Source organism: Harpia harpyja, chromosome 10, assembly GCF_026419915.1.
Source record: "Harpia harpyja isolate bHarHar1 chromosome 10, bHarHar1 primary haplotype, whole genome shotgun sequence".
Lineage (NCBI taxonomy): Eukaryota > Metazoa > Chordata > Aves > Accipitriformes > Accipitridae > Harpia > Harpia harpyja.
This window is the reverse complement of record NC_068949.1, coordinates 5,828,880-5,845,209: the sequence shown is the minus strand read 5'-3', so window position 1 is coordinate 5,845,209 and position 16,330 is coordinate 5,828,880. Positions and strand designations below refer to the sequence as shown.

Sequence of the window (16,330 nt, the reverse complement as noted above, 5' to 3'; positions counted from 1 at the left end):
CACACCCCAGTTTTTGGGGTGGTTTTACTGCATTTTGGGTCATTCCCAGCCTGTAGCAATGGGAGATGCTCTGTGTTTCGGTGTGCTGGTCCCTGCCTGCTCATCGAAGGTGCGGGCGATTTGGCCTCCCCATTAGCTCCTTCCCCATGCAGCGGCTCATTAACCCAAGCTTTTAATTGGGGCAGCAGCCAGAGGAAGGGAGGCAGCAGGGGAAGGTAGGTGCCCCATGAGCATCCTCCTCCGCAGGTGGAGAGCGAAAGGGACCCCGCTTCTCGCCACCATCCTTTTTCGCAGCAAAACATGAGTGTTTAGCATTACCCTGGGATTTAAATCCTCGTTTGCCTTATTGCTGCTGATGCCCCCCAAAATCTCCCTTTCCCCACCACCGTGACGGGACCTGGGACCCCCAGGCTGATGCTGGTGCCACAAATAGCCCCATCACTGCCTCCCAGGTCCCAAAATACATCTCTGCCTGCCCCCCATCCCGAGAGAGGCTAAATACAGCCTCGCTGGAAGCTCCTGGAACCTTCCAGGGAGCTGGCAAACCCCAGGGACCTTGACATCCCCCCCAAATTTGTCACGGAAAGGCCATTTTACTATAAATAGAAGCAAAGCTTCACCTGCCGTGGCTCGTGGCTGTGACCATGGGGCATTTCAGGAGCACGTGGATCCACACGGAGGGTTTTGCCAGGTACCTCCCCAGTAAAGAGGCTGTCCTGTCGCTCTGCATTTGCTTTTGTGAGTTTTGATGGGGGTTTGTTCATTTTCTCGGCATTTTCTGCAAAGCCTTGATTGCTGCTTGTAATAATAATGTAAAAAAAATGTGATGCGGAGTCCCTTGCCCACCCTCAGAAAGGCTGGCAGGGGACGAGCGGGGGCCACGCTGCTGCTGGCAGCATGGTGAGACACGGGGCCATCCCCTCTGTGCGCTTAGGAGCTCGGTGTATAAAAATACATACATTTATGGAGCTATAGATATAGCTTCAAGACACAATATACCTCAGCAAGGGATGACAGCACAGACCGAGCTGCCGGTGTCGCTGCCATCACCACGCCACAAATCTCTCACTGTGGCTGGGGAGCTATGTGCCGTTTCCGCCCTGTGCCAGCAGTGCCAAAACCTGCTCTTCTTGCAATTTTGCCAAAAAACTTTGGGTTTGAAGTTTCCTTTCCAACCCTCTCGGTGGCTCCTGGGCTGGTTTGACAGTGGTTTTGCTGCTGGACAATACCGCAGGGCACCGTGCTGCCAGACCCTGGCCTGGGGATGCCCGTCATGTGAGGCGGGGATGCTCTGGCACGTGACACTTTGAGAAACACCTCAGTCCCCAAGATTTTAGGGGAACCCCCCCCACTTTACAAAATGCAGGTTTGTAAGGGCACCGTTCCAGCTGTACCTGCCCAGCACTGCTTGTTGCTGATTGCTCCTAGGTGGTACTTACATGGGTGAGCAACCTCAGCTCCCAACACTCTGGTCATGGGTTGTCATTTTCAGAAACAACTTTTTTGGTGAAAATTTTCATCGAAAAGTTACTGTTTGTCCACAGGGGGGAAAAAAAACCCAACAAACAACTACCAAACCAACAACAGAAGCCTGAGCCAGAACAAACTCACATTTGAATAGAAATGGTTTGTTTTTTTTTTCAGGCTGATTTTATCCCCCACACCTTCCAAGGGCTCTTCCTTTGCCAAGCAGCTTAATTACCCTTTAGTGAAAGCCTTTTCTCTGAGTGCCTCTAATTGCAGGCTTGGGTAATTGGTCTCATTTTTGCAGAGTGTGTTTGGAGCTGGGGAGCACTCCCCCTGGCAGGTGTGACCCTCCCTGTCCCACTCCCTCTCAATTTTAGCCAATTCTCCTGGTTTTCTGCCCAAACTCCCCTCCGTAGCTCCCAGGGGAGGAGCAGCAGCCCCTTTCTGGGGTGCCAGGGTGCTCCCCCCCAGGCACAGGCAGGCACCTGGCTGGCTCAGGGGCCTGACTCAGCTCCCCCTGAGTCACAGGCCCATGGCCTGCAATTAGGACAAGCCACAGTGGGATTTTCCCCCCACCATTCCCAAAACCTTCAGCTCCCACCACAGGGGCTGCCCTGCCAGGGAAAGGCTTCCTGGGGATGCCAGCGGGGATTTCAGGCCATCAGGGAGTGGTTGCATCATCCCTCTCCAGACCAGAGTGACAACAGAGAGACAGCAGGTTATCAATTAAGACAAGTTTTATTAGAAAAGTAAAAAAAACCACCCCGACACGATTGCATAGGAAGTTCTTGCACTTGAACATCAAGTGTACGAGTGTAAACTGTAACCAATGAAGCACCCACAGCATGTCACAGCGAGGGGTCCTGCCCTCCATCCCTGCGTCACCTCACACGCCTCGCTCGTGATCAAAGACACAATGCGATTCCGGACCCCATCTCCTGCCTTACTGGGAGCCTGCGCAGAGCCGCCCAAGTGCCAGCAGTGGGGTTTTATCTTTGATCCAGACCTACAGCCCAGCCATCCCTCACTCCCACACACACGCCCTCCCCCAGAAACCCCATTGATTACAATCCTTGTTACAAAAAAGCCATGATTAATCAGCCAACAGGAGGAGACCGTCTGCCCCCCCAGCAGCCCCGCTGCTGCATCCGGGAGCGCAGTCACCGCAATCATCCCACAATCATCGACAGTGTGAAGCAACCTCCGCCTGGGTCCCAGTCTGCTCCGTGTCAGGGATGCCCCAGCACAGGCAGGCACCCCGCGGGGACCTCCGCCTGCCCAAACTACTTCCACCTACAGCCCTACTCCAGCCTAACCTAAACTACAGCGGCTGCCGGGAGCCGCCACGCTCTAACCGGCTCTTCCAAAGCACTTGGGTAAGTCGCTTCTCCCGCACGGCCCATCAGCACTCCTCTATGAGCAGCTGCTCGGAGCTGTACAGCTTCTTCTTCATGACCCTGAAGCCCGTGCTCAGCTTCAGCGGCGTGAAAGCCGGCCCCGAGGTGAAGAGTCCCTGGATCTTGGGCCAGAGGCGGGAGTCCAGCCGGAGCACCAGGGTGAGCTGGAAGGTGGGTACCACGGCTGGGTCCACGGCAATGTGCCCCACGTCGTGGCAGGCCTTGCCGTGCTCCACGCAGAGGTCGAGGAGGGCCCCGCGCAGCCCGCAGGGCTCGCTGCAGGCCAGGCGCAGCAGCTCCGTCCTCACCTGCGCCAGGAGCTGGGCCGGCATAAGGAGCCGGGAGCAGCGCTTGGCACCCAGCGGGGCTCTGCCCAGCGTGGCCTGGACCAGGTCCATCAGGTTGGCGCACAGCAGCTCGTCCTCGGGGTCATGCAGCAGGTCCAGGTCCGGCAGGGAGGCCCCATCGGCGTACTCGGCATCTGCAGAGGGGACGGCAGCCAGATCAGCCCGGGGTCTCACAGTTGTGGGGGCACACAGAGCCCAGGGGTTTTGGGGGGGGGGGGGGGGGGCGTATCTGGGGCACAGGGGCTTGACACAGCACCCCTCCCGCCCTCGGGGACCCTCAGCCACCTCCCAGCCCCTCAGGGACAGCCCCGTCCCTCAGAGGGACGCCAGGCCCCTCAGGGATGTCCCCCAGGAGGTCTCCCACCCCCTCCTCGGGGACCCCCGCTCACCTCCCTCCGAGCCGGAGGCGCTGCCCAGCGACTCGCAGTCGGAGGTCTCCAGGCGGCCCCGCTCTCCGCCCGCCAGCCGCTGCCACAGCCCCGGCATCCCGCCGCCGCCTCCGCCGCCGCCCGCTCTACCCCGCCGGTCGCCGGCCCGCCGCCTTATAGAGGGCCTCTGCGGGAGTCCCCGCCCCTCCAGCTGACGCCCGCCAATGGGAGCGCGGGGCACGTCCGCGGCGTCTCTCCTGCCCGGTGACAGCGGGAGGCCCCGCCCCCCCCCCCCCCCCCCCCGCCTCCGCGCTCGGCTCCGCTCGGCTGCGTTCGGCTCCGCTCGGCTCGGCCCCGATCCGGCCCGGCCCCGGGCCCTGCAAACGGCGCCGGGGGTTGCATCAGGAGGGGCCGGGCCGGGCCGGGGCGATCCGCCTGCCGCTCTCGGCAGCGCCCGCCGGGCTTCCCCGGCCTCCTGCCACCCCCTCAGGGCCCGGGCCTGGGCCCTGGGCACCCCCTGAGGTCCGGGCTTGGGCCTGGGCCTCACCCCGGCCCTTACCTCAGCGCCCGGGCCTCAGCGCAGGCAACCCCCCGGGGCCAGAGCCCACCCCGGGCCTCGCCTCAGTCCCCGGGTTGTGAAGCGGGCCCCGGCTGGCACGAAACCAGACGGCAGGTGACGAGGCCGTGAGGGTTTTCCTACCCGGCCTTGCTTTTTAAGGCCGATGGCCCTTCGTCTTCCAGGCGGTGTTTGCCCGGTGAGTGCCGGCAGGGCCTGATCCTGCTTGCGAGCGGCAGGGGCGGCCCAGGCACGCGACATGGCGGACTCCGGTTCGCTCCTGCCCAAAGCGAGAGCGCGGGGCGCTGCCAGTGTCCCATTAGCCGGAGTTGTCCGCGTGTCTTAAGAAAATAAGGGCTGTCAGAGTGAAACGGCGTTAAAAATCAGAGGGTGCTGAGGGGGGGCGAGAGGAGGGCACGGCGGGGGATTTTGTTCGGTGCCAGGCATCTGCCTCATCCAGCGGTCTCCTAAAACAGCGGCAAGACGCTGTCCTCCGCTGAGCCCTCTGCTCTGGAAGCGTGTGTCCTCCCCACGGGTCCGTGCGTGCCTGCCCCTGTGTACGTGACCTTTCTGAAGCCAGACGCTGAGGAGCGTGGGGAGCCAAATGAAGGCTCATTAATTGGCGATAAAGGGCTTTGTTTGTCCTCCCGTGCTGCCTGTGGCTTTATCGGAGGAGCTGAGCAGGCTCTGAAGTCACTCCGGGACCTATCTTGGGTACTGTCCTTCCTGAGCAGAGATTGATAACAACGCGGCAGTAAACGCTGCAGAGAGCAAATGCTGGCCAGGAGCAAGGGGGACAGCGCCCGCCGCCTGTGACCTCTGCCGTGGGGAGGACGGGGACAAATCCTCCCACCCAAGAGCTGCAGGGTGGTGGGTGTGGAGGGTCCGGGCACCCCACCAGGAGCTGTAGCGGTGGGGAAATTGCTTTTTAGGGGTCAAAGGAGAAGTGGGGCTTGAATCTGTCACCATTTTGGAAGCAGAGGTCCAAGCCGGAGGAGCGGGTAGCATCCCAGGGAGTGGTGGGGTGGAGGGGATGTGCGGGGAGCTGGGAGGAAGCCCTGGCTCGTGCCCACAGCATGCAGGGCTACTGCTCTGCTTTTTGGGACAAAAAATGAACAAACCCCAACCCCAGCTGTTAAAAATATACGGCGATATTTGCGCACTCGCCGCGCAATACAGTGAAATATACACGTGCACTCAGAAATGGTTGGATTGTGCTTGGGATCCTGTTTTTAACAAAGTCCAGCTCGTGGGTTTTTTCTCCCCACAATCACCAAGTCATTGGTACGAATGTTCGCTGGGCGAGGCTGAAAATAGATGAGGAACTGCTGGCTTTGGGGTCAAACCAGGGGGAAAACGGCAAATAAACAAAAAAGAGGTAAAGGACCACAGGGAAGGCGCCTTGCTAAAAATAAGCTTGAATTCTGAAGCCGAGCATAAATATTTTTCTTTCTTTGCCATAACATTGCCTGGTAGGCAGGGGAGCAGGCAGCCTCTGGTGTGACAGCAAGTTTTAAAGTGAAACGTGACTTCTGATCTCTGAAATAAAATAATCCTAATGTGATGCTGCGCACTCGCGCTTCTGCTGGGAGGGGAGGTGTTGCGGGGCTTGCAGCTCATTTTCCTTCCCAAAGGAGACTGCGACCCGGGCTGCTCTTCTGCAGCGGAGCCTCTAGAAATGGTTTGGGGCTAGAAAGCAAACTTTTAACTACAGTATTAGTGAGCCTTGCGCTTCCCCCTCCCGGGTACTGCTGCTGGCGTAAACCCAGCATGATTTTTGTGGCTGAGCAGCGTGTCTTTCCCCCCAACCTGCCGTCCTTTCTGGGGAGAGCAGAGGGGGCTTCAGGATGATGGATGAAACTTTCTGGACAGCCTGTTCCCGGCCGGCTGTGCCTTGTGGGACACCCCCCCCTCTGGCCCCTCGCCCATGATGAAATTTGTTTGCTCGATCACTCCGATTTCCAGCCTGACCGGCTTTGCAAAGGGTTAAGCGGGAGCTGGCGGGGGCGGCTGGCGTTGGGGAGGGTCCTGGCTGGGCCCCTGCCCGGGATGTGCTGAGCTCAGCGGTTTTGCAGGACTGCAGGGGGAGGGGGCTGGGGAGAAGGAGGAGGAGGAGGAGGAGGAGGAAGGGAGGAGATGTACCGGGTGTGTGTGTGGGGGTGTGCTCAGTGAGTGCCTTGGCGCACGTCGGGTGCAAACAGTGCCCCGCGTATGCCACGGGGGGGGGGGGGGGGGCAAATTCCTGCCCCATGGTGTGGCTCCTACTGCCCATGGTGTCGTCTTCATCTTCACATTGGTTCCCAGCAGTTCCGTGGCCCCAAAAGCTGCTTTTAGGTAGATTTACACATTGTTTCGGCACACGATGGCTGGCCAGGGTTGGCGCAGAGGCTGGTGTAACCCTCTGTGTCCAAACATTCACCTGGGGAATGTAACGAAAGGGCTGAGCTGGGGGGGGAGGCCACGGTTTTCGGGGTGTCCCCTAAGTACCTGCAGGGTGGGTGTCCTTTGCACCCTTTCTGCCTCTGTCCTCGGTCACCGGGTCCCTGGTGGTGGCAGGGGGTGACGGGCACACCAGGGGTGACCCCACGCATCCTTCGCCACCGCGCCGAGCCCACGGCCGTCTCTAACAGGCAAGCTGAAGGCTGCGGGCTGGGTGGGATTCTGCAGCAGGTCCCGGCGTGCCGCCGGCCGGGCAGGTCTCTGCCACAGCCAAACCTTTTGAGCCCGTCTCTCACCCCTGGGACAAGCAGCTGCAGGCAGGCTGCCTACCCACGACGTGCGGGAGTCGCGCATAGAAACAAGGAACGCGCGTCCGAGGAGGTCAGGGGACGGGTTTTGGCAGCTGAGACACCGAGTGCCGGGTTGGCACCGTGCCATTTGCAGGGTGGGGGGCTGTGAAATTCATCTCCCCTTGGATGCTTTCGCCCTGTCCCAGGCAAAAGCCGGGAGCCGGTGTTTTGGTGGAGGGCTGCCGCGGTGCTGCCCCACAATCCTGCATCCTCGGCATGGGGAGGGGGAGAGGCCCTCCCCGGCCCGGTGTTTTGGCCGGGCGGCAAGGCGAGCGCGTGCCTTGGCACCGTCCCCAGTGCTGGGGCCATGGCCAGCAGCGCGAGGAGCCAGAGAAGGGAGGCGCGAGTGGGACTTGCACGCCGGTACATAACGTTCTGCTGCGAGCACCCACAGGAAAACCAACCAGCAGCCCTGAACGGAGCTCTTTGTTCAGCTTTTTTTTTTTTTTATTTTCCCTCCCCGCATCAACTTTTGCTCGCAGCTGACAGGCTCCCTTCCCCCTGCCGCTCTGCTCCCAGCTGCAGCCTCCAAATAGCCCCCCGAGCTGCTCGCCGAGCCCCCGGCGATGCTGCAGAGACCGCCCTGAGCTTTGGGGAATGGTGCTTCAAAACCCCGAGGAGGAATAGTTAACCGCCAGCTCTGCCCCACAGATCTGCAAAGCAGAAATAGGGCAGCTGAGGAGTTTCCAGCTGCCAGGGAAAACCTGCGTTTGGAGGAGGGGGAGCGCAGGTTGTTTTTTTCTATTTTACCGTGCAGCAATCCCTCTGGTTTTCACCGCCTTACATAAAGTGTTTACTGAGCAGGAGGAGGGAACAGCCAACAACATGTTTTTGCATTTGTAGTACTGTACAGGGTGAACTTTTCACTTCCTCTGAATGGCTCTCACACATGTGTCTATTTTGGAGCTGGGCACACATACAAACAAGCCATGTACGGCACGGAGCTGGGGCTGTTCCCTGCTCCTGCTCCATCCAGCCATGAGCCCGGCACGCCGCCGAGAAATGGCTGGAAAACAAGGAATGGGAGGAGGGCGAGGGGGGGGCTGCTCTGGAGAAATCTCAGCCCCGCCATGTTTCGGACCCTTCAGCACGAGCCGGGCTCGCGGGGAGATGTGGGCAATGCTTGGGCACTGCGTCCCGCCGGCAGAGCCGCAGGCGCCGATCCCCTGGCGTCCCCGGAGGGCTGGCGGAGTGGAAAAGTTTCCCGTCGAGCAGTAAAAAGGAAAAGCTCTTTCTGCATCTGATTACGCCGGTTGCAGCACGTAGGGTCGGCGAGTGGGTGGGACTCGGTGTGAGCAAGGGGGGTTCAGGGCGCTGCTGCGTGGTCGGCAGCAGAAGGCGCAGGGCTCCGCTCCCAAGCCCCACGACGTTGCCTTGATATGGGGGGGGGTATTTTTGGCAAGTTTGGCCAAAGTAAGTTTAGGTGGCTGGAGTAAGCAGGATTAAAAATAGATGATGTAAAACAAACAAACAAGTCGACGATTGAAACGCTCCCTTCTTTTCAAAATAACCCCATCTGGGATGGAGTTTTAATACCGAATGCCATCACGTTTAAAGCGATACTGGCTGAGGAGCTGCTTACTGTGCAGGGGGCCCCTGCAGATCAGGGGCTGGCGGCCCTCCAGGACCAGGGAGGAGGTTTTCCGGGCTGTGCACGGGGGAGGCGGTATGGGACACGTCTCAGCTGAGCTGTAGCCTTACGTGAGAACACCCATACACGGTTTTGGAAACCATAGAGCAAATTTCCACAGGTGCGGAGCTGGGACTGGGGCTGCATCTGCAGATCGGGGCTGGCTTTTGGGTGGCATGTGGCTCTGGATCACAAAAAGCTGACTCTGATACTAGAACTAATCTATAAACAGAAACGAACGCAGAACTTTTTCCCCTTAGTTTTAGCTAACACAAATTGCTGGTGATATAGCTCAGATGGGGATGGATTCAAATGAATCTTTCAGTCCAGATGTGGCTGGACTGAAAAAGCGAGTAAAAATAAAATCGTCTCATAAATAAGATGTTGAAAGTGGAAGAATTAGGCATTGGGAGCATTAAGTTGTACAATTGCTTAAATACTGTGCAGAGCCTATCCCCCTGCTGGCTAGCAAAAAAGTGGTGTTAAGGCTCTAATCAATGGAAAATTAACATGTTGAAATGGTTATGCCAGAAAATGGAAATCCCGTTCCCCTCAAGAACAGAAGTGAAGTACAAATGAAAAACAAGATGATTAAAATGGATGGATTTAAATAAGGGTTTTCTGCTGGCCGAGTTAAACCAGGATTAAAATCTGATTTAAATCAATCCACTTTGGAGCGTAAAGCAAGTGTGGTTTGGCTCCTCTCAGAGGATTTTTTTTTTAAATTGAACTTAAGCTGACCATTGTAACAGCCAAGCTGCCTCTGAGCTTCATTAAACCTCCTGTTACCTACCGAATGGTGGATTGTTTCTTTCATCAGGCCGCCCCACACCAAGCTTTGAAAAGATAAATGGTTTCAAAGACAGAATTATTTTATTATCACAGAGCAATCTAATATATAATAAAGAGGAAAAAAAGAGTTTCAGGGTATTAAAGATACACCTTCTGCATTAGAGAGCAGTGTCTACTGGTACTCGCTATGCAGACACAAGAGAAACAGCAACGGAGAGAAAACAGCTTCAGTGATACATGAGGTACCTCTGGAGAAAGTGTCACCGCTTGCCCCCTCTCAACTGACCCGGGACAGTTCTCGTCCTGTTCATCCCCCAAAACAACGGCTAGGGCTGAAGAGCGTTTTTGGCAGGGCGTCGTACTTCCGCTCTACAGAGGCCTGGCTTGAGCGGCAAAGATGCAGGCTTCCCAGCCCGCCGGTCACCCGGCCCTTCGGCCACGCACTGGGGAAAGGCCAGGCTGAGTTACTGCGTTGCTTTCCCCTGCCACCACCTCTGTAAACAATAAGGTGATTCTCTTGAGTTCTGTAAAACTGATCCTACCTTCTAAGTTACAGAAACTGAGCCCTGCCAGCCTGTAACGCTGCAGAGGACTTGAAGAATCCCGTCATTTCCATTTACTGGCACCTTTGCGGGGGATCCCCACTTTCAACTTAAAAAAACAAAAAGCCCAGTCCTGCTGATGCAGCTGTCAGCATCCTGATAAATGGGGGTGTGTTTTGAAGCCAGGCCAGAGAATGTTTTTCTTCTGCTCCCTGACAGCAGCGATCCAGCCACGCTTAGCCTGAGGAGGGAGTGAATCCCAGGAGCTGCTCTATTGGCTTGTACCTCCACTCATCTGCCTCCAGCTCTTCCACCAGACCGGCTAGTTTTTCCATCCGTGCGACTTGTTGATCTGCGAGAAGTTCAAAGGTAACTGTGGTTTGCAATGACAGCGCAATGAAACCTTTCAATTAGATGCAAATTCCCAGCTGTCAATGGGGAACAGAGTAGAATAAAACCCACCGAGCCAATTTGAATGCAAACCCACTCTACACGACGCCCTATGCAAACGGCGAGACCTCGCCAGATCACAGGAGAAAGCAGGGACAGGCTTTCCTGCCTCGTCCAGGGCTGAATGTGTATTTACCCATCCCTGCCCGTGCCGTGTAAATTCAAGTCCTAACAGGGAAACACAAGGCCAATTAGTGCATGGGGGTGAAAATAGGATGAAGCTCATTTCTTTAGCGTAAATATTTATAGTGCAAAAGAACAGAGAAGTTCAGAGAGGGCTTGGTCAGCCCACGGTAGAGCTAGGTGCGGTGTGAGGAGCTCCTCATTTTAATGAGGGTCCTTTGAGCGGGACCTGGATGACTGTAGCAGAAAGGCTCTGCAATCAGAGCACGCTAATGACATGAAGGTCCCCGCGGAGAGACGGGCTGCCTCCCTGGGGATCCTCAAGACAACTTGTTCCGCTCAGCTTTATTTAAAACCGGTTGTGTGTCAGGCACGCAGGCTCCATTTTCAGTTACATTAGCTGCAGTGGTAGAGAGAACAGCCCTTCTCTTGGCTCTGCTGGAGGTTTAAGAGAGCAGCGGCCTCTTGGAAAAACGGCCTGCTACGGGCCGACTTAGTAGCAAGAGGCGTAACACAAAATGTACGTGATTTATGCTGACTGCAGCAGTGGGTGCTTTTAAGAGGGACTGTTCTCACTCCACCTCCCGCAAGCGAGTGCTTTTGGGAACTGTCAAACAAACAAGCCAAAAAATGATGACCTTGATCTTTTTTTAAGCCTTTCCCCTTTCTTACAGGGAGGCAACCGGTGCTCCACAAACCAGTTTCAAAGGCTGGTGCTTATCAGGGTGCCAGTCTGTGCAGCAGCCCCCAGCAGCTACAGCCACAGTAGCGCCGGAGCTGTGGAAACAATGGCTCTGAAGTTCGGCTTTATGCTTTGGTTCAGAAATAGAGGATCACAGCCTTGCAAGCTGCTGCACGCCCCCAGACCTCCTCCTCACAACCCTCGCCAGCAGAGCACAGGAAACCTCGCCAGTCTGAGACAACATGTGGAAGTGTTCTAGCTGACAAGAGGTGGGGACCAGAAAGGATGTGACCCTCGAGCAGCAGATATGGTCTGGTGCTGAGCTCTGCCCAATGTCTTAAGAATGAAAGCTGCCGTGCAGTCAAGCCCATCGTACAGTTACAGGCACCTGGGCGGCAGGCAAAGGCCCCAGGAGGGAAGCCGAAGTTCAAACAAGATGTAAGGCTCTTTCTTGGGGAGGGTAGGGAGTGGAGTCAGCCCCATCATGCCACGCCAGGCACCTGCGTGTCCGTCTCCTGAGCACCTTTGGAAACCTCGCTTGACCCTGCCAGTGTCACGAGGGCTCAGCAGAGAAACAAAGGTGGAATCAAGTGTCTCTTTGCCCGAGGCCAGAGAGACAGTCAGCGCTGGGCCAAGATCAGAGCGTGGGCGTTTCCTGCCCATAACCTCCTCTTCTGGCCTCACCTCTCGTGAAGGCAGCGCAGCACACAGCGATGGAAAAACAAGCTTCGAAAGGCACAGCCTGTTCCCACCCAGGCTGTGTGGGTTCCCATCGCTTTGCATAGGGCTTGCAAAAGGACTCGATGATGGTCTGACTTAGCGTTAATTCGCCAACTTAAAAGGCTATTCTGCTTTTTTGTGGTCGGCACCCGAGAACGTCAGCCTTTTCTCCGCGCTCCCCTGCCATCTTCCCCCATCAACGTGCAGTTAAAATAGATGGTGCTTCGGTGCTTACCGTGTTTCACTTGCTTTAATGTAGATGCAACCTGATAGCTGAAGACAGATTCACAGAGGAATCTTTCGGAGCCATCTGTAAACAGAAAAAGGGACACAGTTTTATCTGAGAGTTTTAAGACTGAGCAGCCTTAACCGAGTGCCACTGACCTAATTTTATGTTCAAGGTGTGGGTTACCCCACTTGCCTTGTTCTGACACTTTCCCCTGCACCAAGGGTGCAGCGCTCCGGTTTCTGGCCCGTAGAGCCCCGTGGTCAAATCCTGTGCGGGGCTTTGGCTGGCTCCCAGTGCTGCTGGGGAATGGCTGTGCTACCTGGGAGACACCCTGGCTGACATTCTGTTACATCCCCTCTGTCAAGCAATTTTAGTCCATTTTAAATAGAAGGTAAGCTAAGGAGAAGCCAGCTAATATTATGGCAGTCTCCAATTCCCTCAGGGCTCAGACACTTGTGTCCTTATAATGCTTTATGATTTCCCACAGGCTTAGACCATAACCCCGCATAAAGGATTTCAAATAATGTGTATCTTGCCATCTAAGTCAGTAATTGATCACACAACTGTCTCAGAAATAAAGCAATGTAGAACACATAGCTAACTGTGTGCCAGGCACTGACATAGTTTGTACTACTTCCTTCTGAAAAACACCAAAACACCTACAGGTTTATTTAAAACCAAGCGAGATAGATAGTTAAAGTAACAATAAAAATCAGTCAGTTAGTGGGGATTTTTGAAGAGGAAACTGGTATGCAGCTACCCCACTAGTACCTGCCTGACGAAAGAATGGGTGTATCACGTTTTATCTCAGAAATTAAAAAGCTAACCTAAAGCTTCCTGCCACAGGGAGAGTGTTTAGTTGTTGCTGCTACCCAGAGCAGACAAACTGCCACATTACTGATAAAGAGGTCAGCCCAACACAAAATCAATTAAAAGCTCCGAGCCATAAAAATGAGGAGAGAAGCAATTTCAAAGACTAAGGGTAGAAACAGAACCCTGGCCCTGGAAAATCTAATCCAAAGCTGAACCCCAGGTAAGAGGGAAGAGTCGGGAGTTTTGCTGTGCTCAGAGCATCCTCTCGCAAGCTGTTGAAATGGTGTGTTGGTGCTGCACTGTGCTATTTCCAAACATACCCTTCCCTTTCCTCCGACTCCCCAGCCCGGCTGTCCTGCCGAGTGGGTCTCGGGAGGAACAGCTGCCTGTCTATTTGGTAACATGAAGTGCTTCATCATTTTAATTTGTTTTGAGGGCTCGTTAAGTTCTATGAGCAAGCCTTTAGTCATAATTACTTCAACAGACCGGCATATGGGCTCTAATGTGTAATAAAAACAGTCCTTGAACGATGTAGTGATCAGTTCCCAGCTGCCCTGCGCTGCCGTGTCACTTCTGAACTGCAGGGCCACCCAAGCCTTGGTCCCAGCCACCCCAATGAATTTCAGGCTCACACAGTCAAGTGTGCGGCATGGTGACACGGGAAGTTCAAGGGGAACAGATAGACAAACAGACAGACCGACCCTGGCTTAACCCTGTCATCTGGAGGACCTGCCCTTCCTCCCTCACCCAGAGCAGGGGCAGGGATGTGCAGCTGTGACGTGCCTGGGTCCTCCTTCAGGCAACCCCGACGAAGCGGGTGGCAGGACTCGGGCACCCAAACGCAAGACACGGTGCTCGATCAGAGCCCCGACCCTCTCCAGGCAGCCCTGGAGAAACACCCCGACAAGAGTGAGCCCAAAAGGATCCTTTAAGCCTCGAAGGATTAAAAGAGAGGTCTAGTCCTGATTTATCCTCTTGCAGACCTCTGTGGCGAGGTTTTAATTTGGGTCGAGGGCAAAAGCAAGCCTTACGTTTCCTGGCCAGCAGGGATACAAGCTGCCTCCTGTATTAGCCCAGTCAAATCCAACCCCAGAATGCATTTTGCCAAGAAAAATATTCCTGCCTCAGCTATCTTTACAGTAATTCCTGCCCGACATCAAAAGATTAGCTAACAATGAGCAATTAACACCGTCATGTTCCCTTTCAGGTAGATTGTTTCCTCATCTGAAGTCTTGTCACGGAGCTAAAAAAGAGGTGACTGCCAGAAAAATCACTTCCTCATGAACAACTGGTGGGAGAGCCGGGGCTGCTTGGGACCTACCCGAGACCTCGTGCTTCCTTCCTCCCTCCAGCTTTTGCCAGCTAAAGTCCAAAAAGGCAGTGGGGTGCCAAGCTCGGCAACTCCCTTGTAGGGCTGCCTGCATACCAGGAGGAGCAGGGAAGGAGAAGGGCAGGAGCAATCACCTTCCAGCATCTCCCCGGCTCCTTTGGGGTAAGTGAAGAGGGCTTTTCGGGGTGGTGCTAGGTCCGAAACACTGAACCCCGATCCTGTTACAGAGCTGCCGCTCACTCCACCAGCTGAAGAGGATGAGGAAGAGGCTGCCATTTCACCCCGTCCCAGCCTGGAAGAACAAAAAGGGAGCAAAGCGGAGTTAGGAAGGGCGTCTCGGAGTTTCCCAGGGCACAAAGCCAGTGACCACGCACATATCTGACGGCAGATGACGGTGGCGAGGTCCACGAAGAGCCAGCGAGTGCAGTTTTGGGCTGCTGCCCCTGCTCCATGGCTCCGCAGCCTCAAAGCGCTGGTGATTTGAGGCTGCCCTGCATGCGTGGGAGAGCCTGCCTGTGCCCGCTGCGGGCATGGGTGCAGTTAGCTGTCGCACCACGCGGTGGCACCCAGAAACTGAAGGTAACCCACGCTCTGACCCCTCGGACAACGGGGGCCTGGGAATTCAGAGGGAGGATCGGAGAGTTTGTAAAAATAACCTGGCACAGGTCACTGGCCTGAATTCACCGGCCTTCAGCTGTCTGGTGCTTTTTCCGCTCCCCAGGGTCATAAAAAGACTTTTTTTTTTAACTTTCTTGCCTTGTTTCCAGGAGCACAAACAGAAAAAGTCCTGCTGCCTCATAAAACCTGGAAGCCCGCAGGACTGCCAGTTCCAGTGTCACATCCTGCACGAAGCCACGCCGGGCCTAATTTGCAGCAACTGCCCTCTGCATCACTCCAGATGTGCTTTTGCTTTTAAAACCCTGTGTTTGACCTAAACTGGCAATGGCTGAGCATCCATCTGCCTGTACAGCACAAGCCCGGTTGCATCTTGTGCACCCTTTTCTCAGCCTTGTTTTTAAGGGGTATTGGCTGTACGTTTGCCGTGAAGGAGCACTTAAAACTTGTCACATACCTCTCCGATAGTAAAAAAGCTGTCACTCAGCACTTGTAAGTGACAGCACTTGCTACTCCTCCAAACCACTTATAAGCACTTCCCAATTATTCTGCCCATTTATCACATTTCTATTATCCTACCTATTTAATACACTTCTGCAGACTCTTTAGGCTGGCCAGACAGCACCTTTGGAAAGCACTCAAGGATTTAGGGGAGAAAATGGGTTTTTAAAAGGCTGTCACAACTAGAAATTGTATGCTCATGCACAGTTAAACTCAAGGTTGTTTCATTTACTGCAAGTAATACAAAACGGTGCAGCAGCTCGCAGGAGCCTGGGCGCTTACGGGCTGTGAAGGAAAATGCCTGAATAACAGAAAGCTTTAATATGGCTATGAGACGTCCAGGAACACCTTCCTCTGCAAACCTGGGCAGGCCCAGCACCCCGCTCCTGAGGGAAGCGATGGGTTACGCAGAAATGACACCGACCGGGGCTCGCAAACCTGGCGGATTCCTAGGCACAGCTGCAGGATTTTTATTTTAAATAGGCTGAGGCAAGCACAGAGGAGGGGGACGGCGGGCCACGACGATGCCTCCGCGGCCACCGCCTGAGGCGCCGGCCATTTTGCTGGGGGGGGGGGGGAGAACCGGTGGGGCTGCCGGCACTGCGCATGCGCCGCGGTGCCTCTTGCCCACACTCCCCCCGTCGGGGGCAGCAGCCTCGGTAGCGCCACTGCGCCTGCGCGGCGCCCGCGCCGCGCCCCGCCCCGGCTCCGCCCCTCCCCGCCCTCTTTCGCCGTAGCCCCTCCCCGGCTTCCGTAGCAAGCTGCTTCCCGGTGAGTGAGGCTTCCGGCGCCAGCTTCTCCCCCCCGCTCCCCGTTCCCGTTCAGCCGAACGCCCTTCTCCTCCCGAGCCGCTTCTCCTCCCGCTCCCGGGGGGCGCCGGCTCCTCCGAACCTTACCTGGGCGCCCGGACGGCTTGGCGCAAGCGGCGCGCGTGATCGCGCTCGCGGTGCATGCTGGGGCGGGCGGGCGCCCTTCCTAC

General features: G+C 55.9%; 3 protein-coding genes across 4 annotated transcripts in view; 1 reads left to right on the top strand and 2 right to left on the bottom strand.

The window, feature by feature from the left end:
* Positions 1–2,186: 2,186 nt before the first annotated feature.
* DDIT4 (DNA damage inducible transcript 4) lies at positions 2,187–3,737 on the bottom strand. Its single transcript, XM_052800082.1, has 2 exons — positions 3,601–3,737; positions 2,187–3,345 (listed from the first exon to the last, which is right to left on the bottom strand). The coding sequence occupies exons 1-2, from the start codon at positions 3,695–3,697 to the stop codon at positions 2,870–2,872; spliced, it is 573 nt and encodes a 190-aa protein (XP_052656042.1). The 5' UTR covers positions 3,698–3,737; the 3' UTR covers positions 2,187–2,869.
* Positions 3,738–9,408: 5,671 nt separating this feature from the next.
* ANAPC16 (anaphase promoting complex subunit 16) lies at positions 9,409–16,327 on the bottom strand. The gene is made up of 4 exons (XM_052798481.1): positions 16,248–16,327; positions 14,370–14,527; positions 12,099–12,173; positions 9,409–10,240 (listed from the first exon to the last, which is right to left on the bottom strand). Exons 1-4 carry the CDS (start codon positions 16,301–16,303, stop codon positions 10,125–10,127), a joined length of 405 nt encoding a protein of 134 aa, XP_052654441.1. The 5' UTR covers positions 16,304–16,327; the 3' UTR covers positions 9,409–10,124.
* The window catches only part of ASCC1 (activating signal cointegrator 1 complex subunit 1), a 38,660-nt gene continuing 38,389 nt past the window's right edge, over positions 16,060–16,330 (top strand). The window contains exon 1 of one of the 2 annotated variants that reach the window (XM_052798477.1): positions 16,060–16,122. The gene's annotated coding sequence lies outside the window, so the exon portion shown is untranslated. The remainder of the gene's footprint in view (positions 16,123–16,330) is intronic. The other variant, XM_052798478.1, reaches the window with a different exon arrangement.